This window comes from Adiantum capillus-veneris, chromosome 1 (assembly GCF_014529385.1).
Source record: "Adiantum capillus-veneris isolate H3 chromosome 1, ASM1452938v2, whole genome shotgun sequence".
NCBI lineage: Eukaryota > Viridiplantae > Streptophyta > Polypodiopsida > Polypodiales > Pteridaceae > Adiantum > Adiantum capillus-veneris.
The window spans coordinates 50,436,716-50,463,859 of record NC_140931.1 but is presented as its reverse complement, the minus strand read 5'-3'; the positions used below and the strand labels follow the sequence as shown (position 1 = coordinate 50,463,859).

The 27,144-nt window shown below is 41.0% G+C and overlaps 1 protein-coding gene and 1 long non-coding RNA gene across 2 annotated transcripts; both read right to left on the bottom strand.

Annotated features, from left to right (window-relative positions):
* Window positions 1–5,738: 5,738 nt before the first annotated feature.
* On the bottom strand, window positions 5,739–6,358 carry LOC147464711 (uncharacterized). Its single transcript, XR_015187754.1, has 2 exons — window positions 6,319–6,358; window positions 5,739–6,236 (listed from the first exon to the last, which is right to left on the bottom strand). It is a non-coding gene; the product is annotated as an uncharacterized LOC147464711 (long non-coding RNA).
* Window position 6,359: 1 nt separating this feature from the next.
* On the bottom strand, window positions 6,360–7,028 carry LOC147464710 (uncharacterized; the record flags this gene model as incomplete). The annotated part of the gene is made up of 1 exon (XM_086510010.1): window positions 6,360–7,028. A coding segment is annotated over exon 1 (648 nt), but the record flags the coding sequence as incomplete, so codon positions are not given.
* Between the last annotated feature and the right edge of the window lie 20,116 nt (window positions 7,029–27,144).

Below are 27,144 nucleotides of genomic sequence, written 5' to 3'. Positions count from 1 at the left end.
AGAGGGGAAAATACATTACCAATTGTCATCCTAATCATCATCAACATTTTGGGAGAATGTTGGTCATATACATCCCTCCAAAGTGATTGTGGTCATGACTTGTAGCAGTAGAATCTTACCTTAGTGTAAAGACTAGGATTAACAATTCCAAGTCTCAAGAATTAACCATGTCGATTTGTTGTAAGGTGTATCTAACATCAGCAAATCCAAGTATCTATATCTATTGTAAACTTGTATTAATCACAAAGTGGTATTGACAAGCTTGTATCCTCATTATTAACTTGCTTATGAAAAAGCACATAGTTATGTGGTTCAAATTTTGGGAATTGGTTTATTAGAAAATATCTTGGAAGATACATGCATTTGGATGAAATGGAAAAAGGCAAAGTGATGACAAGTGGTAGCCCTGGTGAGGGAGGCAAGTGGCAAAAGGAGGTTGCACAAACATGGAGGCTGCATGAATGAGGAGACTGCCATGCGGTGGTGCAGGTGTAGTGTGATTTCTTTTAATCATGCAAGGCTCATATACTAGGCATGCCCCTCTTGCGCTACAATGGTTTAGGCTAGTGTCTTTGTCTAACATTCAAGGTTTTGAGCTCAATTGTGAGCCATTGCTACAGAGTGCGATTGAATAAAATAAGACTTGCACACAAATTGAATCTGCAAAAATTTGTCTAATAGGAATATGTGGATTATAGTATGTTTGCACCACAACCAAAAAAAAGAGAAAATCAAAGATACTTTAGTAGATTCTCTCTCCCTCTCGCCTGATCAAAGCCTCTGCCTCTTTTTCTATTCCCGGTGCTTAATCTCTCTCTCTCTCTCTCTCTCTCTCTCTCTCTCTCTCTCTCTATGTGTGTGTGTGTGCAAGGTGGGGCCAAGGAGAGGGCGCAATATGTGTCTCCACGAGGGAAGAGTTTTGGGACAAAGAGGTTGCAAGGATAGGGTTTGGGGGAGGCACCTCTCCACCTGTGTGTGTGCAAGGTGGGGATGAGGGCACAGAATAGCAAGTGTGTCGCATGAGGTAGAGCTTTGACTTGGATTTTCAAAGGGATGGCCATCTTATTATTGATTGAATTTATTTTTGTTTGATCCAATAGGTGCTACACATTTTGAAGAATCAACAAAACTTCTCTCTTTCACTCTTAAATAAAAAGTGATGCCATTTTTCAAGCTTTGCATGAGGTGCCATTTTGGGACTGCTCTCTCTCTCTCTCTCTCTCTCTCTCTCTCTCTCTCTCTCTCTCTTCTCTCTCTCTCCTCTCTCTCTCTCTCTCTCTCATTCCGGAGTTTATGATCAAGGTAGGCTGCACAAAAATAGAAGCTCGCATATAAAATGCACGCAACATAGTTTGCCAACCCCAAAGCCTACTAGAACATTCATGCTCATTAGTAGCAAACAATTTCATGGTCACCTAGATCAAATGGCCATAAAACACATGCTACAACTTCATAAAGTTAAAGCACCCAAGTTAATGTTTCCGACCTCAAACCATGGAATATATATGCCATCTATTCCCTTGGAAATAAAAAATAGTATTCACAAATACCATATATAAAGTCTCCTCACTCATCATATCATGTACATCATCCTTTACCATCCCCTTAAAAATGGCATCAACCTTTTCATCAAGCATCATCATATACTTATGCATAACCAAATCATATTCTTCACCCATTAAAAAAAATTCATTCATTTCAAAAGTGTCCAGCTTAAAGGTAAGACATCTTCTACACATAGCTTAATCTCCTTAGCAAAAGAGGATCTAGAAAGTTACCATGAACCATATTATCATTACGCATCAAATTACATTTCCATGGCTTCCCACATAGCCTCAAGAACCATCTTATGCACTTCATCATTGACAGCATGGATACCTACATCATCATAGATAGAATCATGAAATTACGTATGAGTAGTCTCCTCATTACAAGGTCCACAGCATGTTCAATAGCAGCATCATTTTTTGTTGTAGAACCAACCATACAATATACTTGAGAAGCCTCTTCTTGGGTATAATCCTCTTGCACATGAAAAGCTTTGTTGATGTGCAAGTCCTTTTCAACTAAAACATAAAGGAGAGGGACAATCTATATCCACTTTAGCATCATACAAGCTCCTCTTCCAATGCACGTGCATATAGTAGACATGAAATTTATGGTATCCATATCTTGATTCTCATCATGATCCTTTTTTGGAACTTCACTAATTTCATTCTTTTCCTTTCCATTCATTTTCACATCCATCGAAACATCATCTTTGCCATGTGAAGCACCATTAAGTGGAAAAGACAACAAGGATGACATGATTTGTACATTCTTCTTAACATCTTTCTCCTCATTATATGCTTGTTGTTCTTTTGCAAGAGAAACACCATGATATAATATTGAATTAGAGGCTCTCTTTGTATATACATCAATGCATGGAGAAACCTTTGGCTTCACATCACATGCAATCCAAGCCCTCTCAATCTCTCTAGTGTCCATTCCTCATGCTTTGCAACCTTTACTACATCCTCAAATGTAAGCCACCTTTTTAGCTCAACTTTGAATCTCAAATCAGCCCTTAAGATTCGCATAAACATGGTCAATTCAAGCATAAGAGGAGGACTCATTTCTTAAAACATTACAACATTTTCTCCATAACTCATTAAACTACCTCACATGCATATCCATTGTTTCATGTTCACCTTGCATAAGGCTCTTGACACAAATACCTACCTTCTCTAGATCCTCACCTTCTTAAACCTCTCAAGAAAATCCTTCTTAATTGCATTGTCAGTCATCACCATGGAGATCGAGATGATTTCAACTACAATTTATATTCATTGTACCATGTCCTTGCATTCTCTTTCAAGCAAAAAGTATATATATATTCAGCATAACCAATGGATCTTCTTGATTTGTAATCAAACAAGAAAACTCCATCTTTTCAATGAATGCATCAACATCCTCGCCTACATTACCATAAAAATTTGGAAATTCTGCTATCACATCAATCAAAACCTATAACTTGAAGGTCACGTGAAAGAGTTTTGCGGTGGAGGGCATCAAAACACTGTTAAGAAAACAAGAACAAGGGGCACCTCTACAACAATGTATCCCAATAGTCCTCAATATGCAAATTCATCACCACAAACCATATCAAAATAACTCCACAAAACCACAAGTCAAAGACAAGTGATCCCGTGGGAATTTACAAGCACATGCCAACTTAGAAGACCACCATGGAAACTAGGAAGAAGCACCTGCCCTAGCATGGATTTACACCACATACCAACCAATGCACTTGAAAAAAGATCTTCTCCATTTTGAAAAACCATAATTTCAAATTTTACATATGTCACAAAGCATGTAAGCTTTCACAACTTGCTCTAGATCAAATTGCATGTAGGCTACCATATCATGTACCCTGCAGGGAACATACTATAGCTTCTAAAGAACAAATCCAAAAGGGATGCTTTCAAGGTTAAAAAAATTTCTAAATTTTTTACAACAATTTTTTTGAAGATGTCAATGTTTGAATCTATGCATTACTATGTGAAAAATTGATGCAAACAACAGGCTATATAGCACTACTACATAGAGAGAAGTTAGTTGAGGGCAAAAGAATTATAACGACAAAAAAACTACAAAATTTTGATTATAAGATACCACAGTGCTTGCTTAAAACTCACATCTCATATACATAGATTAGGGGCATATAAAAAAAATTCAAACTGCACACACTTGCCCCTATAACGGCTGACCTACTAGCTGGGTGACTTGACGCACATGTACATGTGCCTAACATACCAAGCTAAAAAGGCCACAAACTAAACTCATAAAGACTCTCATATAATTCCATGGCATCACCATATCTACGATAAGTACAAAAAATGGATCTTCAAAATAGACGTTTAGGTTTTTGGTTGAAAATTTGTAAAACCGGATGTCTACTATCGTTTCTTCTTGGTCACTCAAGTTATCAGAGCATTCATTGTCTACGTCTTCCTCTCGTGCAAAATGCTCCGAAGAGTCATAGAACTCTTCAACCTCTTGTTTGATCAATCTATCACCCCTGGGATGTTCTGAGGAAACCTTTCCTAGGATTGTATTGACCATAAAACACAAAACCACATCATATCCATCCTTATCGTAGAATTTTGTTGTGGGACCATCTGAGATAGCACACACATCTAAGGTTTCTAGAATATGAGTCCATTACAATGGCTCTAATGCTTCCTTCGAGAAAGGTTCAGGAATATATATGTCATCTTCAAGAGCCCTTTCCAAAATACACTCTTCTCTTAAAAAATCTCCATCTGCTCTCGCGCTACCTACATTTGGTCACGTGGTAGCTATCTCGCCTTTGCTGCCAGCTATGTCCTCTTGTGCCCTGCCACCTGCCTCCTTTGTAAAATTTCCCTCACCGTCCACCTACCACAAGTTGCTTGCCATCTGCCTATGACACCTAGTAGGCCTCTACTTTTTCACTTTGATCACAAAGAGGGTATCTTTTAAGATTCCTCCTAATAAAATGCACTTCAAAATTGGAGCAACTTACTGACGTACTAATGGTGCACCTACTACAGGCTCTATCTTTAAAAAAGTCCAATAGGTAGGAATATCCCCCGCCCCCCAAAAAATAAAATAAAAATCAATCTCATGCCGTATTCGTAACTCTACACATGAGGCCTCCCCCCTCCTTGGATGGCCCCATGCCTTCTTTCTCTTGCTCCTAACACACACACTTCTCCTCTTCTTCCCTCCTCTTTCTACAGCATCCCGCAATCATTGCATTCCAAGAGACGATGTTCCAAATAAGAAGAGCCAAAAACCGGTAATGTATGTTAAACCGGGCCACATACTTGCTCACACCAAACCTATCTGTCATACAGGTTGTTCTTTTTTCCGATGGGATGCATCAACAGCGGATTACACTGCCATCGTCGATCCCTTGACTTCCTCAGTGTCACTTATGGACGAGGAAGTGCGGGCACAAAAGCAGGGGCGACTGAGGAAGTCGAATGCTGAAAAGTAAACGAGGAAAAAGGGGGGAGTAAACAAGAGCTTACTTTATAATGGTATTAGTTGGCAGATGTTTCAACAAACCACACACACCTGAATGGTTAGCTCGCCAAACAAGCATTTTCACATGAAGAGGATTTTGACTCTTGCAAGACATCTAGTGCATGCTGTATAGGTGCAGGACAAAATTATTTTTGTTGAAAAATATGTGATGGTTAGTCGCCAAACCTTGAAATTGTTTACAAGAAGACTTGTGAAAATCTAGTAACTGTTGTTTGAGAATACAAAAAAATACAAAATCAAAAATATTCAAGCTCAAATTTCATATTTGAATCCTCATACATACACACCACAACTGAGCTAGAGGAAGTTTTCGAGGTAAAATGGGATTCAAAGTGTCACATATGTATAGATACATGTGTGTGTGTCCTTGTATGACTACATAACCTATTACCATACACACTAAAAGATCATAAACCAACACACCAACTTTCACAATCATATGCGTATAATACACCTCCGTATAATGCCCTCAAAGTGTTCAGCAAACAGTACATAGTCCGGCATGGTTAAAAACAACAAGAACTAAAACACATAATTAAAATAAACAGCCTTTGTTATCAGGCATTGAGAAACTATATCCTAGAGAGCAGACAGCAGCCTGCAAGTAAGTCCCTACACGCACAGAGTCCCATATAACCATCCAGGTATATAGCTTCAAGCACTCAGACAATAAACAGCTCATTGGATTAACAGTAAACACCTGCAACCAGGCTTTTACATTTTGTATCCTCTCTACACAACCTGCATAATGTACCCTGAGGACTACCTGTCCTCAACATAAATCATTACGCATCACTGAACATCATCAGAACCAAAAAAAGTCCTCATCACTCTACAGCGAGCCCATAGTCTCATGTACAGTATCATACGTACCATGACCACATTCAAACAGATCTACATACTAGCAAAAATCGCTGCATCCCAGATAAACAATGTTGTAGGCCATAAATATCTCAGAAGCTCCAGACAAACAGCACCCCACATCTGAACTCTTCAGCAGGGCGGATAAACAACGTTGTAGGCCATAAATAACTCAGAAGCTCCAGACAAACAACACCCCACATCTGAACTCTTCAGCAGGGCGGATAAACAACGTTGTAGGCCATAAATAACTCAGAAGCTCCAGACAAACAGTACCCCACATCTGAACTCTTCAGCACGGCCTGTCCAATCAATATATATAAAATGAATATAGGCAACATTCAAACAATAAACAAATAAAAGCAACAAGAGTAGCAGGTGTACCTGGTAGACGGGTCATCTTCAATGTCAAACTTCCCCGCCTTTCCAATACAGAGAAATATTTGGACCTGTTCACGCGACATAGGCCCTCTATGAAAATAAATTCTCCCATTGGCGGCCTGCAGTTCAGCCAATTCTTTACCTGCGTGCACATGCTGCGAAAGAATGTTGTATATAGTATGACAGTGCGCTGCTTGCTTCCGCACATCTTGCGGTGGAATATTGGTGTGCTTCTCTACGCAAGCAGCCAAGTTCGGAGACCACTTGAGGATTTTTTCCCACAAAATGGAAGCTTTGTTTCCTTTAGCACGTGCATATGTTGCAAGGACCTCCTGCATTCTCTCGAACAACCCACGTGTATTGTTCAAACCCTTGGATCTAAGGAGGTCTACCTCCACATATGCGATCAGCTTGTTTTGATACTCAATTTCTTTCCGTTTCTGTTTACAGGCCTCCTTTTGATATTCAATTTCTTTCTGTTTCTGTTTCCAGACCTCCTTCTCTAAACAGGACACGTCCATGAGGCCTTGAAAAAGTTCCTTCCCGGAACTTGTGACATGCGGCTCCAAGGCCGCGAGCAGCTGACTGGATGATCGCGGATGCAATTGATCACCGAGCTCCTGCTTGTGGCAGAAGCCTCTTGAAGGATGCAGCAGGGCCCCCAGGCGGCGGATAACCTTGCGAGACGCCATTCTCCTGCAGAAAAAACTGGCTCAAACCCTAATCCCTAAACACGCTCTATCTCTATGAGAGTGAGAGAGACAAACTGTCTCGGTACAAAATAAAAGGGAAAATTACCAAAATACCCCTATAATTTTTGGAAATTCCCAATATACCCCTCAAATTTCAAAAATTCCCAAAAAATACCCTTGTATCTATTTTCGTTAGATCTTCAAGATTTTTTAATCTTTATTCTTGTTTGACAATTGAGATCAGTTTTTTAGTGCTTATAAGCGCATGTAATTTTTTGCAAATCACCTCCCAAAAAAAAGGTAATTATGTCTAAAAATATTGAAGAAATTCATCTCCAAAGCCTACATAACCAACTCAATTTTTTGTTTTAGCATCTTGTATGGTAGACAATCACTCTTCTTATGAAAAGCTACAAATTTTTTGTTTTTTGAAGAAATTTACTCTCACAATCAGGGGTATTTTGGGAATTTGGAAATTTGAAGGGCATTTTGAAAATTTATGACAAATTATAGGGGTACTTTGGGAATTTTTGAAATTTGAGGGGTATTTTGGGAATTTCCACAAATTAGAGGGGTATTTTGGTAATTTTCCCAAATAAAAATGAAATAAATAAAAATAAAAGCTAAATAGCTATTATCATGGTTCACAACTGTTTAGGGTAGTACAATCCGAGTGTATGAACATCAATGTTCGAGGATATCCGGCATTGGGCTCTATTATTCGAGGATGTCCAGCATCGGGCGCTGTCTGAGGATGTATTATATCGGTCACTATAGAATATTGTCAATGTCCGCCATGGTAAGTACCTTTACTATCAAGCTAAAGTGATCCATATCATCTACTGTAATCTCTGTCAATGTTGTGAAGTACCCCCAATTGTGGGCGTCTGGATCTCCGTAGCTCAGTAGCCTCTGGGCTCTGTTGTGTGGTCTGCCCCTCTGTCTGCCAGTAGGTGGTCTAAAGAATTTTGTAATCTACCTTGAGATTGTCTCTCTCCTGATCTCCAAAGCAGCAAAGTCAATGAAATCGCCCCTGTATCTCATGATATACAAAACAGTGACATATGTAATGTAGCTCTATCTCAAGCTCCAAATGGCATAGCTGTCATATCCTATCCTCTGTAGATATCCCCCTAAACTTGCGAGTCTTGACCTCAAGTTGATGTGAAGAGGTGCGTAGGTGACCAATAGCGCATCGTATCCCCCGAGATAAATGTGTTTCCATGTAACTAGGTCTAGTCACAAACCCGTCCTCCGTCAGATGGAGAAGATTCTCTCTACAGAAAGCCATCTTCATGCCCACTCTCGTGTCGGCTAAATCCAAGTCCTCCTGGCATTGAGCTGAGATAGGTCATCCTGATGGACGAATGAGTCTGGCAATCTTTCTGCCCGTAATAGACATAGAGGTGCACCATCCAAAGAATACTAGGCAATCTATCCATATTGAAACCGTGCAACTAAAACCATGATGTTATCTTTCCATACCAATGAGTAGTATCCCCCTGCAATGCTAGCTTTCGGGAAGACTCAAAAGCTAAACGAGCATATATGTGTCTAGGGAGGTCCATAAATTGTTCAAAAAAGAAACTGATATGGTGAGTGCCTCGACCACAAGTGAAGATGCAGCCAGCCCTGCTCTGATAATCTCATGTGGTACTAAAGCCTTAACTCTTATCATCCAAGAGATCATAGAAACCAAAGGCCTCTCCATACATCTCCACCCATCAGTGCTACCAGATCTGCTATTGTGGTCCATTGAATGTACCCATATCTGGGCTCCATAAAGTATAACTAATGCCACTAAAGTATCAAAGAGCCATAGATTTGTTTGAGGTTCTTGGAACGAAACCTTCGAACACATCCTCTAATTTGCCTAGGGTAGCATATGCTCTAGTCAATCTCGTCTCAACTGCTCTCCTCGATGAAAACACTGGACCACTAAAGGCTATCCCAAGGTAAGTGTATGCATTTGTATACTTCACTGACTCCTGGCCATAAGAAAATGTGGGTGTTGATCTCCTAACCCATTGCGGTGTGGTATTGAATACCATAACCTTGGTTTTGCCAAGGTTGACAAACAATACATTATCATGGGCAAACGCATGTAATGGTCGGTGTTATCGTCTAGTTGAGAACTTACTTAGGGCTAGCACATTAAGTTTTACCACCCCAACAACCTCCCACTTAAAGGCCAATGTGCCTTTAAGTATGGGGTATAAAATATATATGTATGTACAATCATGTTAGAGTAGCCTATCTAGCTCACGCCCATAAGTAGCTAAACCTTTGGTGAGAAGATCTACAGGGTTATCATCTATGTGCATCTTCACAAGCTCCATATGCTTGTCCTCAAGCACATCCTGAATGAAGTGGTACTTTACATATTTCATAAAATCTAATATCTACCTATTCCAAAAAGACTTTCTCATAATGAGCTGATCATTTAATATGGGAGAGATAAATGGAAACAAGAGGTAGAATATAGACATGTGCTTACAGATCTATCTCAACAAGGGGCCAATGGTAAAGGGGCTCAAATGAGAGATGGTCTGTCAAAGAGCAAGGCTACCAATGGAGCTTAGAAGACCTTAGGGTTAGCTTCATTAAAGACCTCCAAAGGTTAGTGTTAAAAGTTCTTGACCTAAGTTAGGGTTGAGCTTGAGGTGGGAATCCAGCCCAAGCTCGAGATGCTTGTCTTGCTTGAGGTGCTTGATTAAGGTGCTTGAGGTGCTTGATTAAGGTGCTTGAGGTGCTTGACCTGCTGCATGACTAAGGTGCTTGGACATGCTTACTTGAGATGCTTGTGGGAACACCCCCTAGTCCAAGTGCTTAGTCATGCTTGGTGACTAAGGTGCTTGATCAAATCAAGTCAAAAATATCCCTACAAGAGGGGGGTCGAGTCCTTTTCCTAGGGGGTAGAGAGAGAACACACACTCAAGGTGAGCCCAAGCCTAGAGATGCAGCAAGGACACATGTCAAGACCTACCCATGTTACCTTCATGAGGTGCTTGAATCCTATTGGCCAGGCTTAAAAGGGGTCCAATGATAAATTACCACATTTATTTAATTTCTTTTGCATTTATCAAGTCCTCTCTCTCAAAGTGGAAAGGGGGACACTTGTCCCAAGACTACCCTTGTTGCTTGATATGCACTAAGGCTGTGATTGGCCAGGCTTGAGGAGGTCCAATAAAATGCCTAGGAGTGCTAAAAGAGGGGATTGACCAAGGAAGCATGGGCCTAGATTGCAAGGTATACTAACCCACACACTCTCACATTCACTCTCATTATGTGGTTGGCAAGTGCAAGAGCTCCATCTCCTTCTCTAACCTCCTTGAGAAGAGTGAGCCTACACTTACCTCTTTGGCTATGGAGTGAAATCCAACCAAGAGACATGCTTCAAAGCTTGAGCTTTCCATCTTCTTCATCTTCATCATTACTAAGCTATTATGCTATGCTAAAGAAGAGTGATGATAAGTAAGGGAATAGCTCTTTCTGGTATACTACTTCTTCTTCCTCTTCCCTATCCTCACTCGCTGCTAGCTCTCTCCACCTTCGAAGGTTTTTGAGGTCTTGGGATTGAGGCTTGGTCCAGTTAATGCTTTCTTCAAAGATTATGCTATGCTAGTGGTGCATGAAGCTTTCCATCTTCATAGCATCACTTAGGTCAAAAAGAACACAAAGATTGTATTGTACCAAGTCTCCTTTAATGGGAGAATCTATAATACAAATGCTATTGGAGGGGGGACCAGCTCCACATAAATCCGGTCCTCAATTTTTGTAATGTTCTCTAATTCTCTCTCATGCAAAAGTATTGTTCATGTCTAGTTAATTAATTGTTATGTTTATGTTGCTACCATTAATGAAGTTCACCCATTATTCTCTCATAGTAATTTCAGCAAACACTTTCTCTTAATTCCGCTACTCTACAAGTTATTAGGCCATTTCTATTACATTGGTATCAGAGCATTTGGTTTCTCTTTTCTTGCTTAAGAAGAGATGTCCTTAAGTAGCCTATAAATGGTTGGTTTTGTTAATTATATTAGGGTAAGTGGGACTGGGATCTAGTAACGGTTTTGTTGCAGCCCACTATGTGGGGTATGGTGCACACCTCAGGAGCTTTGGTCTTAATAATGGAGTCTCTTTAGACTTGCCTACGGCTTTACCATTATTGAGCCATAAGAAGTCTGAAAGGAGCTATCCCTCGGCAATGCTGCAATATTAGACTCACCTCACTACTCTCTATAGTTAACCAAATTCCAGCCGTGGGTATAGATACCTTAGGGCCAAAATTTTCAAAGGCTAAGAGGAGTAGCAACTGAAGTTTTGAATTGCCAAAAAGTACATTAAACAAACATATAAGTTTAATTAACATGGCCAACCATAATCAAGAGAGTAGAATGAACATTGATAGCTTTGATTTTGCACGTGAAGGTGCTAATGATGGTGCCCCCATGTTTGTTAACTACCTTATTACTAGGTTGCAGCAAGCCATGGGTAACCCTACCTTGCAAGCCGAAGTTACTCAACAACTTCGTGCTTATGGGATAACCCTTCCTCTTCAAATAGGAGAGAGAGCTTAGGAGGTCTCTTGAAGAGACTCCCAAAAGAAGATTCTCTCCCATTCAAGAGGAGGAATCCAAGGAACGAGAAAGCACTGAGTCCCTAAGTTCATATGAAGATTTGGCTCCAAGAAGACGGCGGTCTAGGCGATTGCCAACACCTCCCAAGAGGAAATCTTCAAACCATAGTCCGCCGGCCGTCTCCTTGCCACTCTGAACGGGAAGAGAGGAAACCAAGGAAGAAAAGGGCAAGGAAGAGGTCACCCTCTTCTCCTTCTTCTTCACCTTCCTCCTCTTTTGATGAAAGCTATGGCTATTCTCCTAGGGAATACAAGAGGGGAGGACATACCTACCGTTCTTGCCCCAAAAAAAATGCTCGCGATGGGACTCCTAGAGCTTCCGCCATCGAAGCTCCAAAAGAGGATGTTCATTGCAAAGGAGCAGCTCTCTCCTATGCATGTGGAAGAATAAGAGAGCATGATGCCTTCATCTTGTTTGACCCTAGCTCTACTCACAACTTCATATCAACGGAGTTGGCCACCAAGTTGGGCATTCAAGCTTTTGAGATGGGAGATACTGTAATGACTGATGCAGCTTTCAAGGGACAGCAAGCCTCCGTTACTCCCTTGATTGGGAAGTTGAGGCTTCATGTTCAAAGCTATGTCGACAAAGAAGACTTCTTCATCTCTCCTCTCCAACATGAGGATGCTATCCTAGGGGCACCATGGTTCGACCGCATGGCTGCCAACATAAAGTTTCCTGAAAGGAGAATTTACTTCACTTTACAGGGACAAGAATATGTATATAGATGCTAATGAGCCCGGTCGCACTATTCCACTTGTAAATCTTCCTATTTTTGACAAATCAATGAAGAGCTCAGTTTCTGCGTACATGATTTTTGTCAAAGAGTCTCAAAAAGGTTCTAATGTTTATCAAAAGTAGATGGTAGGAATCAAGAAGAGTTAGACTTGTCTAATTTTCTAAAAGGATTCCAAGATGTGTTCAATGATGATATCCCTATGGACTTACCTTCAAAACGAGGGGATGATGACCATCCCATTGAGCTTATCCCAGCAAGCTCACAGCCTAACAAACCTCCTTATTGAGTTTCTCAAGCTCAATAGGAGGAGATCATGAGGCAAGTACAATAATTGGTAGACAAAGGTATGGTGAGGCCTAGCTCCTCTCCCTTTTGTTCTCCCGTTCTTTTAGTGCAAAAGAAAGATGGAACATACCGTATGTGTGTGGACTATCGTGCACTAAACCATATGACTATCAAAAATAGATTCCCCGGGCCTTGGGTAGAAGATCTGTTTGATAAGTTACAAGGCTCTACCTACTTCAGTATTATTGACCTTAAAAGTGGCTATCATCAAATAAGGATAGTGGATGAAGATATCCTAAAGACCGCGTTTCGTACAACATCTGGTCTTTATGAATATCTAGTCATGCCTTTTGGCTTGACCAACGCACCAGCCACGTTCAATCGTCTAATGGAGAAGATCTTTAGACCTTACTGTAAATTCACTGGTATTATCATCTACTCCAAGTCTTTGGAGGAACATAACAATGATTTGTCAAGCGCTAAGGAAGAATAATCTTCTTCTCATCCAAAAGAAAAGATAATTTTTCCTCCAAAAGATTCAATACTTAGGTCATATTATCTCTCAAGATGGTATCCGAATGGATCTATCAAAGTTAGAGGTAATAAAAGCATGGCATAATCCAAGGAATCTACATGACCTAAGAAGCTTTATAAGTATGTGTGCATACTATAGACGCTTCATAGCAAAATTATCTCAAATAGCAGGACCATTGCTTAACAAAAAAGAACATTAAGTATTCATAGACTGCTAAGGAGCAAAATGCTTTTGACAAGCTCAAAGAGAAGCTTACCTCCCAACCAATCCTCATGCTTCCGGATCTCTCAAAACCATTTATGGTCCAATGTGATTCTTGTGGTGATTGCCTTGGAGCAGTCTTGCTTCAAGAAGGGAACACCATAGCATATGAGAGCCGAAGGCTCAACACAAATGAACGTGTCCTACACATATATGAGAAAGAGCTTTTAGCTGTTATTCATGCCCTAGACACGTGGAAGCACTATCTATTGGGGACTCCATTTATTCTACGAACCAACCATCAAAGTCTCAAGTACTTCATGATGCAGACCAAGCTTTCCGACAAACAAATGAGGTGGGCAAATTTTCTTTTGCAATTTAATTTTCATATTGCTCACATTGCTGGTAAGCACAATCAAGTGGCTGATGCACTTTCACGATGACCAAAGGTTAATGCAGTGTCAATAGCTACTCACAATGATCTATCTTCTATGATAGATCAGTATGCTACTGACCCTGACTTTAAAGACGTAATGTCAGCCCTTGCTTTGGGGAAGAAAGAGGAACCATTCACCTTGCAGGATGGTTATCTTCTCCATGGCAATAGGCTATGTATTACCCATTCCCTTCGTGAGAAAGTCATGTTTGAATCCCATGATCCTCCCTATGCGGGGCATAGACGTATTCAACCTACTCTCTGAGGAGTAGAGACATACTTCTATTGGCCTACCATGAAAGTGGACATACAAGAGTATGTTTCCAAATGTGTAGTATGCCAAAAGACTAAGTATGATAGAGGGAAGCAACCTAGATTACTCCAGCCACCATTGACAATCCCTAATTCACCATGGGAGAGTATATCCATGGATTTTATCTTTGGATTACCCAAGTCTATCCTTGGGAATACGGAGATATGGACAATACTTGACAGGTTTAGCAAGCAAGCACACTTTATTCCTATCAAAAAGACTATTAAGGCACACCAAATGGCTACTCTCTTCATATCTCAGATTTTCAAACACCATGGATTGCCAACATCCATCGTGTCAAATAGAGATCATAGAATGACTAGTAATTTCTGGAAGGGTCTCTTTGAAAGTTTAGGTACAAGATTGAATTTCTCTTCGACCTATCGCCCACAAACGGATGGCCAAAGTGAGATAGCCAATCTTACAATACTTGATCTACTAAAGACTTATGTTACAGAAGTAGATCAATGCTCACAATGGGAAAGGTATTTACCTCTTGTAAAGTATGCATACAATAATACTGTACATACTTCTATAGGAAAAGCACCTTTTGAAATCATTGAGGGAAGATCTAAAAGTCCCTTGCTACTTAAGGTACATGGGAATATCTTCGCTGCTGATGAGTATAGCCGTGACCTACAAGAATCTTTTCAAAAGATTAAGGAGGCTATATCCATCTCTCAACAAAGGCAAAAAGTTGTTGCCGATAAGCACAGAAGGGCATTAACGTTCAAAGAAAACGATTGGGTCTTACTCAAGTTCCCCAAGGCTCGATTAAGGCAAACGAAGGGCAAAAATCCTACGGGCCATCAAAAGTATTATGCTAAACTAGAAAAAAGATTCTATGGCCCTTTTCAAATTTTGAAGCCAATCAACGAGATGGCTTACCAACTTAAATTGCCCAACCATTGGCTCATACACAATGCTTTTCATGTGAGTCTACTTAAGCCCTACAAAGGAGAGCCACCAAGTGAACCAATTATTGAAGACCCTCCCAAAGTAGAAGATCAAGAAGAGGTGCTACAACCCGAAGCTGTCCTTCGACATGAAGATAAGGTACTGCGACATGGTAAGATTATCCGTCGGTATCTTATTAAGTTCAAAACTATCCTTTTGAAGATGCTAAAATGGATGTAAGGAGTACAACTTAAGGATAGTATGAACCTTATCAATGCTTACAATGCTACATTAGAGTAAGCAAATGTACAAATTTCTTTTTAATGACCAATATTTTTTGTCTTATAAGAGTAGTTCTCTTTTTATTGTGCACAAATATAAGTAGTATGCATGCTTAGAATCATGTTTGGTTGACGACGTCTCTCAAACACCAAGTAGAACTTGTCATTCTACTTTGCATTATGATATGGACTAAAGAGCATACATGGCTGCGGAAGCTATGTCTCCCAAGCACCAAATGGATTAGTCATCCATCTTGGAATGATGTCATAGGGTAAAAAGTGTTAAGTATGGAGCCAGATTTACCCCTTGTAATTTTCTCTGGTAAAAGCGCACATTTGTAAGGCCCCCATTATGAGGAGAATCCATCGTGTGTGAAGGAAAATCACTCACCGGAAATAAAAATCACTCGCCGGAAACCAAAATTTTCACGGCCAAAAATCAGGGGCCGGAATATTACGGCCGACGGCGACGGGGAAAACAGTCGGCTGGTCGTTGGCCGGTGGGTGGCCGGTGGTCGGAAGAAGTCAATGGCCGGTGACGGTGGCCGAATTCAATGGATGGTGGCCGAATTCAAAAGCGGATTTGTCTACACAAGGGCGGCCACACATAGGCAGATTGGAGGGTCCGATTTGGACTTATTCACACAAGGGCGGCTACACATGGCTGCCTCTCATAAGAGAGGGCAACCCTTTTGGCCTATAAAAGGAGGCCATTTCTACACACATTTCATAGTGTGAAGTTGATGCAACAAGATGGGTGTGAGGTGGTGAGAGTGAAGCAATGCGGGAGCTCCAAAAGGGTATAATCTCTTTGTAAACTACTTCTTGTTTTGAAGTACTAAAGCCATTGAGTGGCTGCTTTTTCGTGGACGTAGCCCACATTGGGTGAACTACGTATATCGTGTGTACTCTCTCTCTCTCTACTCTATAATCTCGTGTATGTAAATCTGTCTCTCTCCATTAAGTAATCACCCTCTACCCGCTAAGTAACGTAGACTAATGACTAAGAATTTATCTCTTCTACCTCATAGTTGAGGATGATTATGATTTCAAGAGAGAGGAAATGTCATAAAATCTAATATCTACCTTTTCCAAAAAGACTTTCTCATATTGAATTGATCATTTAATATGGGAGAGATAAATGGAAATAAGAGGTAGAGTATAGACATGTGCTTACAGATCTATCTCAACAAGGGGCCAATGGTAAAGGGGCTCAAATGAGAGATGGTCTGTCAAAGAGTAAGGCTACCAATGGAGCTTAGAAGACCTTATGGTTAGCTTCATTAAAGACCTCCAAAGGTTAGTGTTAAAAGTCCTTGACCTAAGTTAGGGCTGAGCTTGAGGTGGGAACCCAGCCCAAGCTTGAGATGCTTGTCCTGCTTGAGGTGCTTGATTAAGGTGCTTGAGGTGCTTGTCATTCTTGAGGTGCTTGATTAAGGTTCTTGAGGTGCTTGACCTGCTGCATCACTAAGGTGCTTGAGGTGCTTGGACATGCTTGCTTGAGATGCTTGCACCCCCTAGTCCAAGTGCTTAGTCATGCTTGATGACTAAGGTGCTTGATCAAAGCAAGTCAAAAAACCCTACAAGAGGGGGGGTGAGCCCTTTTCCTAGGGGGTAGAGAGATAACACACACTCACACACTCAAGGTGAGCCCAAGCCTAGAGAGGCAGCAAGGACACATGTCAAGACCCTACCCATGTTACCTTCATGAGGTGCTTGAATCCTATTGGCCAGGCTTAAAAGGGGTCCAATGATAAATTGCCACATTTATTTAATTGCTTTTGCATTTATCAAGTCCTCTCTCTCAAAGTGGAAAGGGGGACACTTGTCCCAAGACTACCCTTGTTGCTTGATATGCACTAAGGCTGTGATTGGCCAGAGGGGGTCGACCAAGGAAGCATGGGCCTAGCTTGCACGGTATACTCACCCACACACTCTCACATTCACTCTCATTATGTGCTTGGCAAGTGCAAGAGCTCCATCTCCTTCTCTAAGCTCCTTGAGAAGAGTGAGCCTACACTTAGCCTCTCTGGCTATGGGGTGCAAATCCAACCAAGAGACATGCTTCAAAGCTTGAGCTTGCCATCTTCTTCATCTTCATCATTACTAAGCTATTATGCTATGCTAAAGAAGAGTGATGATAAGTAAGGGAATATCTCTTTCTCGTATACTACTTCTTCTTCCTCTTCCCTATCCTCACTCCATGCTAGCTCTCTCCCCCTTCGAAGGTGTTTGAGGTCTTGGGACTGAGGCTTGGTCCAGTTAATGTATTATTCAAAGATTATGCTATGCTAGTGGTGCATGAAGCTTTCCATCTTCATAGCATCACTTAGGTAAAAAAGAACACAAAGATTGTATTGTACCAAGTCTCCTTTAATGGGAGAATCTATAATACAAATGCCTATTGGGGAGGGGGGACCGGCTCCACATAAATCCGGTCCTCAATTGTTGTCATGTTCTCTAATTCACTCTCTTGCAAAAGTATTGTTCATGCCTAGTTAATTAACTATTATTTTTATGTTGCTACTATTAATGAAGTTCACCCATTATGCTCTCAAAGTAATTTCAGCAAATACTTTCTCTTAATTCCGCTACTCTACAAGTTATTAGGCCATTTCTATTACAACATTTGTATGCTTTATCTTCACATGAAACATTGGATTCCTTGCCAACATGATAGCATTGTGACTATCACAGTGTAATGTAGGCACCTCAGCAAAAATTCCCAAGTCTTTCACTAGTCGAGCAAGCCATATAGCTTCCTTGCAAGCCTTTGATGCTGCAATATACGTAGCTTTGATGGTTGACATGGATGTGCAACTCTCAAATGAGATCGACAAGAAACAGTACCACCAATAAAAATGAAGACGTAACCTAAAGTAGACCTCCTTTTGTCCATATCCCATGCATAATTAGTGTATCCAAGTACATGTGCTTATTTTCTTCCAAACCAAATGCACAATTCCTTTGTACGATTCAGATATCTCATGACTCCTTTCACTACCCCCCAATGTTTCTTGCCAGGATTTGACATGTATTGGTTGACCACTCCCATTGCAAAAGCAATATCTAATCATGTACATATCATTGCATAATTAAGCTACCAACTGCAAAGAGTATGGCACCTTTGCCATTTCAGCCTTTTCTACATCAAATTTGGGACTATCATTTAGGCATAGTTTCACATATGGAGGCAGTGGAGTATTCTATGCCTTCCCTCTCTCCATATTGAAATGTTTGAGTGGGTTTTCAATATAATTTGTTGAGATAAGTAAAGCAACTTCTTATATTTATCGCGCACAATGTGCATGCCCAAAATATGACCCCAAATATTTCACGTCAAAGCTATCATTCAACTTTTATTTCAAGGAAGCTAACTCATTAATGTTCTTTTCAACAAGTAACATGTCATCCACTTAAAGGATAAAAACCAACAAGCTACCATGCTTTGCTTAACTCGCTTAGTATAGAGGCAATGATCAATGTCACTTCTTCTATAACCTTGAGAGAGCATAAATGAATGAAACTTATGATACCATTCTCTTGGTGCGTGTTTAAGGCCATAAAGGCTCTTCTTGATCTTACAAACCAAGTGCTCTCTACCCTTCTCAAAAAACCTTTGTGGTTGCTGCATATATACGTCCTCATGAAGATCATCATGTAAGAATGTAGTCTTAATATCCATCTGGACAAGTTAAATGTCCCCTTTGGCAGCTAAGGCAAGAACACAATGCAAAGTGGTTGTAATGGAATTTGCCTATTCAATTTGAGAGTAGTGGAATTTAATGAGAGTACTTTCAAGAAATGATTTTGGTGAGCATAGCGGGTTGACATAATTGAAGATAGCAACATAATCATAGCAATTAGTTAACTTGGCATAGACAATACTTTTGCAAGAGAGAGAATTTAGAGAACATGACAACAGTTGAGGACCGTATTTATGTGGAGCCGGTCCCCCTCCAATAGGCATTTGTATTATGATTTCTCCCATAAAGAGAGACTTGTTACAATACATTCTTTGTGTTCCTTGTGACCTAGGTGAAGCAATGAAGATGGAAAGCTTCATGCATCACCATCATAGCATAACCTAAACTTGAAGAAAGCTTTAACTATACCAAGCCTCAGTCCCAAGACCTCAAACACCTTAGAAGGTGGAGAGAGCTAGCAGGGAATGAGGGTAGGGAAGAGGAAGAAGAAACATTTCGTAGGAGAAAGAATTAGTTCCTCACTTATAATACTCTTGTTGCTAGCATACATAATAGCAAAGTAATGAAGAAGAAGGAGATGGCAAACTTAAGCATTGAAGCATGGCTCTTGGATGGATTTGCACTCCATAGCCAAGAGTGTTGGTGTAGGCTCTCAACCTCTACTTGCTTGGAGAAGGAGAGGGAGCTCTTGCACTTTGCATAGTACACAATGAGAGTGTTTGTGAGTGTGTGTGGGTGAGTATACCCCCTAAGCCCCCTAGCTTGCTTGGGTCGACCCCCCCTTGTAGCTCATGCTTGAAGCTCATTGGACCCCTCCAGGCCTAGCCAATCACAAGAAGAAGCGATTACAAGCAACAGGGATAGCCTTGGGACAAGTGTCCCCCTTTCCCCTTTGAGAGAGGGACTTGATAAATTCAAAAACAATTAGATAATTCAAGTAATTTATCATTGGACCCCTTTGAAGCCTAGCCAATAGGCTTCAAGCAACACATGAAGGTAACATGGGTAGGGACCTGACATGTGTCCTTGCTGCCTCTTCAAGCTGGGGCTTCCCTTGTGAGTGTGAGTGTGTGTTCTCTCTCTAATCCCTAGGAAAAGGGCTTGCCCCCCCTCTTGTAGGGATGATTTTGACTTTAGGAGCTCAAGCACCTTAGTCATCAAGCATGACAAAGAACTTGGACTAGGGGGTATTCCCACAAGCATCTCAGGCAAGCATGTCAAGGCACCTCAAGCACCTTAATCAAGCGGCAAGTCAAGCACCTCAAGCATGGAGTAATTCAAGCACCTCAAGCACCTTAATCAAGCACCTCAAGCAGGAAAAACACCTCAAGCACGACAAGCACCTCAAGCAGGTCAAGCACCTCGAGCTTGGGCCGGGTTCCCACCTCAAGCTCAGCCCTAGCTTACCTAAGGTCAAAGGACTTTTACACACATTATTGGAGGTCTTCAATGAAGCTAACCCTAAGTTCTTATGCTCCATTGGTTAGCCTTGCTCTTGATAGACCATCTCCCATTTGGGCCCCTTTACTATTGGCCCCGTGTTGAGATAGATCTATAAGCACATATCTATATCTTAACACTTGTTCCCATTTATTCTCCCACATTAAGTGATCAATTTAATATGAGAAAATCATTTGGGTTGGTTAGATATTAGATTTTATGACAGTGGTCATCTTAACAACAAGGGTAAATATCTCTTCAAAGTCCACACCTTGTTGTTGCTTAAATCCCTTTGCAACAAGTCTTGCTTTGTATGGAGCGCTCCCAAGGCCCTCATACTATGTTCTGAAATTCATAGCATGTTCTGCTCTTATCACTTGCCTGTAGAGAGCAACATGTTCATAGGGATCTCCATTCCCATTGAAAGTTTTCTTGACCCATTTTTGCACTTGGGAGGGTCTGAAACCATCCTTTGTTGGTTTGGTATTTGATGATGTACATAAGATGGTCGATACCGTATTGGTGGTTGGATCAAATTCTGTGTATAAGGTGTTTGTGGTTGGTATGGCCCTTGCATGGCCAAATAAAAACCATTTCATTCTTGCATTCCAAGTTGCTAGAATGTGCTTCCTATAGGTGCTAGATCTGGAAGGGTTTGGAAGACCTTTGTCTAGGTATGCCCCCACATGTTGACAAACCCTGCAAATCTTGCGGCATTACTCGTGGTTTTCCTATAGTAGAAAATCTATTCATCATTGGGAAACCTTGGTAGGTGTACCTTTGGGCTTCACCTTCTGGTATGGCTTCAAAATTTTGCCTATGTATGTCTTGGAATGTCACATAAGGAAGTGGCACATCGTCGACATACACACACAAAATCGTTGTTTTGGATAAAGAACTCATGCATGGATACGTTGTGCGATAAAATACTCTTACGTGAGCTTTTGTATCATCCATGTAGTAGATTCCTATTGAGGTATCATCAATCATGATTCTTTTCACAAGTATCGAGTTCACATACTTGGCCTACTGATTTACTGGGGTCAGTGGTTCCATGGCCGGTGGATGTATTGGAGTAATGTCCATTGCACGCCTCTTGGAAACCAATCTTCCCATGTTGTTGACCTTGTTAGGCTTGTCCATGGCTAAGTACATAGCCCGGTCCCTACCTACGTATCGATCTCCTTGGTAATTTACCATGGGTTTCGCTTGGAAGTTGGTTTGTGTGTCCTCTATCTTAACACAAGTCCTATCCAGTGAATCTTCATAGATTTCGACACCATGGGCATTGTTGTAAAGATATGTCAAGGTAATTTTAAATGCCCTTGATCCTCTTTGTGAAGAATCACTTTCAAAAATCTGCCCGTCAATGGTGGACTAGTCTCCGCGCGAATGGCAAAGCCCCAAGAACATGGAAAACTCTGCGAGTTTCCATAATGAAGCAATTCCTTGCAAGCGATGCCAAGGACAAAGTGCTCATCGAATGGCAAAGTTTGAAGCTACTTTCCAATGAGTCTATCCACAAGTATGTGGACAAATTTTGGGATTTACATCTCAAAGCTGCAATCTTTCAAAAGATAGACTTTGTCGAGCAAAAGCAAAAATTTTGTGCGGGATTACCTGAAGAAATGGCCGAGTATGTCAACTCACAACCGTCTAGTACTATCACCGAAGTCATCCACCACACTATGTTTGCTTCAAGGATCAATTTCCAACAAGGGGCTAGAAGGAATACTAAGCCCATGGAAAACAAAGACCGAAATGAATCTAAAGGAAAGAACACTGCTCAAAACTCTTCCCAAGGCAACACCACCACCACCAACAACAAAAATAACAAGGCAAAGGAGAAAGGAGTTTAAAAATGTAAAAATAAACTTTTTCCTGAAGAGTTAGAGGCCTTTTGCAAAGACCATAAATGCTTTAAGTGTCAGGAGCAAGGACATGGCTATCGTTCTTGCCCCAAAAGAACTATATGCAATGACACTCCTAGAGCTTCCATGGTTGAAGCTCCAAAAGAGGACACCCATTGCAAAGGATCCTCTCTCTCCTATGCTTGGGGAAAGGTGAGAGAGCATGATGCCCTTATGCTTTTTGAGCCACTAATTTGTACCTATGCTTCCACTATGAGCATTGGATGTGTAAGAGCGGAAAGTGGATACCCTACAATCCAGTGTTGCTGATTTTGTGACATTTGACATACCCATTACTTTGTCAAATGGTGTTTTTGAGATTGTGCATGTCAATGACCATTGGATTCTCTCCAACATACGAGAACACTTGATTATCTTGGGCTATGAAGATATCAAAGATGCCTATTTTCGTCTCAATCGGCACAAAGTCAGTTAGATTTTTATGTTGTCTACATGTATCCCAATGTTAGTCTTCTAAAAGCTTTTTTGTTGTTTCATATCGGTAGGCGGATGGAGGCAACCATGAAGTGCAAGAGGAGTGGAGGGTTGGCAGTGCACTGTCTTTACGTTGATCTGATAGATCAATGTGACCGACTTTGATGCCACGTTGTAAAGCATTTTGTTTAATGGAAACACAAAACTTCTTTGTCGTTATAGTATCACTACCATTGATTAAATTTTTTACATTTTGTTTAAGTGTTTGTGTGTGCACCTATGTGTGTTTGTGTGTATCTCAAAGAGCTTTGGGTTTTTTTTTTTTTGCAACGAGGGGGGGGGGGGGGGGGGTATATAAGATGCTTATTTGTCTATCACCATTAGAGAGAGAGAGAGAGAGAGAGAGAGAGAGAGAGAGAGAGAGAGAGAGAGAGAGAGAGAGAGAGAGAGAGAGAGAGAGAGAGAGTTCACCATGGCAACACATGCTCCTCCCACGCAACATCATCATCAAAAGAGACACACACCCCCCTTTTGCGGTTCCTTCTTTCAGAGAGAGAGAGAGAGAGAGAGAGAGAGAGAGAGAGAGAGAGAGAGAGAGAGAGAGAGAGAGAGAGAGATCACCATGGAAACACATGCTCCTCCCACGCAGCAACATCATCAAAAGAGCCACACACCCCCCTTTTGCGGTTCCTTCTTTCCTAGAGGACACCAAATACGTTGGACGCAATGATCTTCACGGCTTCTTCACTTGCACAATCGATTTACAAAAACCTATGCAACTCCACAATGACACTTTTCACACCATCATTGAGTATATGCATGTGCACATACTCAAGTATGTTGTGAGCTTTGAAGACAACAGCATGTTGTGGTTGCCATGTGACCTGCTTTGCTACATCCACAAGGGGGACACTGCATTTTCAAAGAGACTAGCCTGCTTGAGGTGATTGCAAAAGAGGCAAACCACTTCCTCCAAGTGACAAAGGAAGTTGCAGACTCCTTCAAGAAGCACAAAATTGGGCAATCTTTCTTGTCCAACATTGCCACTTGTGATGAAGTGGGAATTAGTACTAAGGGCTACGTTGCCTTATATGGTCTCCTTAAGGATGCTTTAAGGGAAAGAGGAATTACTGAGAATGTTTTTCCTATACCATTTAAGGTCAATCTTGCTAAGAAGGCTTTGAACTAGGATGTGTACTTTCGAATAGGGGGCTATTTGCACATAGAGGAGATAATGTCTTCATCCACCTTTACCAAGAGGTCAAAAGGAGTAAGAAAACATACCAATGCAAGCGTCGGTGCAGACAGAGTGGACAAGGGATTTCCTTACTCAATGTCAAATAATATTTTTGTTGATTTGAGAAAGCTTCAAATGGCAATGGTACATTTTTATGGTGTACCATCTAATGATGAGGCTACAACAATGCGTAGTCAGTTTTTTTTTCCAAATTATGGTTTTTCATATGTTATTTTTGACATTTTGTAGCGCTAGGATCAAAGTTGATGTGTGTGCTCTAGCTAGACGAGTGTCAAATTGTGAAGAAACAAAGACTAGAAAGGATGAGTATTACTCTCATGAACGAGGCCTTATTTCATGTGAGGCGTTATCCTCATCATCCATACTTGGTGTGGCTTCAAGGTTGATATAGGATTTGCTGTCATCAACTGTGCGGGGATTGTGCGAACCAGACAAGTCAGGGCGGATAGGAGTTTGGTTGGCAACACTCCTGCTTCTATTGCAACAAACTCCTCATTCGTGACTTTACTCTGCTCTGACAGAGTCCCTTAATGGAAGAAACTTGTCATCTGTATGTTTTGGTGCAGGATCAAGAGGGAACTCCATCTTTGTGCATATAAGGCTTAAGCACTCATCTAACCGCTCACCAAAAGCCTTTTCCAGATCATACAAGAATAGATACTCTTCATCTTCAATCATTATGTTGTTTAGGTGGTTGATCTCCACTTTGGGTATTGCACCTGGGTCACGATTGTTGAGGTCGGGCACCTCGAAGGTGCCAGAAATATGCTCTCTCACTGTAATTTCCCCTTCCAAGAAGTGGGTATATTTGACAGCTTGCAATCTTTGCTCACTCTGGACATCTATAGGGGCGGGCGTGGGATCTTTACTATTTGGCAGCACCCCACCCATTGCCAAATGCGCGATCTCCATCTCCTCCAAGGAGGGCTCCTCATTGACAAGGAAATAGAATGTTCTATATTTGGTGCTTGTAAACGGGCTACGACATCCGATTTCTTGAGGCACAAACTCAACAAATGGATGCGATCCTCTTGGATGTGGCCACACAGCTCTTGCATAAAATTCCTAGAAGAAGGGACAAAACATTACCACAGAAGAAATTTAAAGTATGTATTGGAGCATAGCAAAATGCACCTTGTAGCTGTAACCCTTATTTTTTGAGCACCGCCTTCGGGGGCTAAAGTCTCTATGGATGAGAAGCTCCTCTTATGTTTCCTTGCACCTAAGGGCGTCTTTTTAAGATGCAGGATCTTATCTTTAAGCTTTGCAATCTTAGCATTTTTCTCTTCCACGTGTAGCTTAGCAGTTTGCACTTCATCCTCTGCATGAATGATCCTATCGCGCAATCCACTAGTGGTATGGGAAAGAAGTTGGCATTGATGCAAAGACCATTGTGTGCTATTAGCTCCAATAGTCAACAATCACTTGCAGTGTCCACCAAGAAGACCTTGCTCCCCTCTCTACATATTGTAAGAATAAGCAAGGCTATTGAATGTTGAATACACATTGATCATTAGGGTAGAGGCAACCATGCACCCAAAGGTCCACATTGGTGTGACATGTATCATGGTGTTGTTGTGCAATTTACAAGTATTGACGTTTTAAGGGTGCGAAGTCCTTTGGCAGTCGAACATGTAGAGACACCATTTTTGAACTTGGAGATCTTGCTGCGGATGGGAGGTTTGTAATGTCACTTAGCTCCATGGAAAGGGGGATAAAGTTGGCATCAAGCAAGAGACCTATGGTATGAAGAGCTACAACAGAGATACGGAGTGGAGAGGAGAGCTATGGAGTGGACAACTATGGAATGGAGAGCTGCAGAGCTACGGAGTGGAGAGGAGAGCTATGGGATGGAGAGCTGCAGTAGAGCTATGGAGTGGAGAGGTATGGAGTGGACCTGCAACAAGGAGAGGGAAGGAGAAAGAGTTTGTGATGAAAAATAGAAGAGAGAAGAGAGAGGGAGAGGAGTGTGAGAGAGGGGAGTGATTTTGGAGGGAACTGAGAAAAGGTGGAAAGTTTGACATTTTGCAGGTCTAGCAGTGAGATTTTGAGAGAAAAAATTGATTTTTGGGTATGCATATAGGTTGGGGAGAAGTTTTGAGTAAAAATGAGGTTTATTTGAATTTTTCTTGAAAAAGGGCGGGGGTTATGGACGCCCTTGATGATGTGGCAAAAGAAAGGGGGTAGGGTAGTTATTGTCATAAGGGCCACCACTTTTTTGGGTAGAGAGAGAATGTACCTAATACCCCCCAGGCTCTATTTCAGCCTACAAAAATCCTATGACAACCCAAAAAAAATCTATGAGAAAAACCCTCATTGAATGCTCTTCTCTCCTAAATCACACACATTTTTTTGCCTTAATCCCTTAAAATTAGGGATCCTTACAAGGCCCTTTTGGGGTTCATATTTTTGCTAATGTGACAGAGCACTAAACCAGATCACTATCAAAGTAATATTTCTTGTACTGTGGGTAGAAGATCTGTTTGATAAGCTACAAGGCTCGACCTACTTTAGTAGGATTGACCTTAAAAGTGGCTATCATCAAATAAGGATAGTGAATGAAGATATCGTAAAGACCACATTCACACAATGTTGGTCTTTATATGAATACCTTGTCATGCCTTTTGGCTTGACAAATTCTCTAGACACATTCAACTGCTTAATGGAGAAAATCTTCAGACCCTGCCGCAAGTTTACTGCGATGATATCATCATCTACTCCAAATCTATTGAGGAGCATAAGCAACATCTCTAGGTAATTTTTCAAGCATTGAGGGAGAATAAACTTGTCATTAATCAAAAGAAGAGTGAATTTTTCCTTCAAGAGATTCAATACTTAAGTCACATTATCTCGCAAGATGGTATCCGTATGGATCCAACCAAGTTAGAGGTAATAAAAGGATGGCATAACTCAAGGAATCTACAGGAGCTCCAAAGATTTATTGGTATGTGTGCATACTATAGATGCTTCATAGCTATATTCTCACAAATAGCAAGACCATTACATGACTTGACAAAGTAGAATGTTAAGTATATGGATTGCCAAAGAACAAAATGCTTT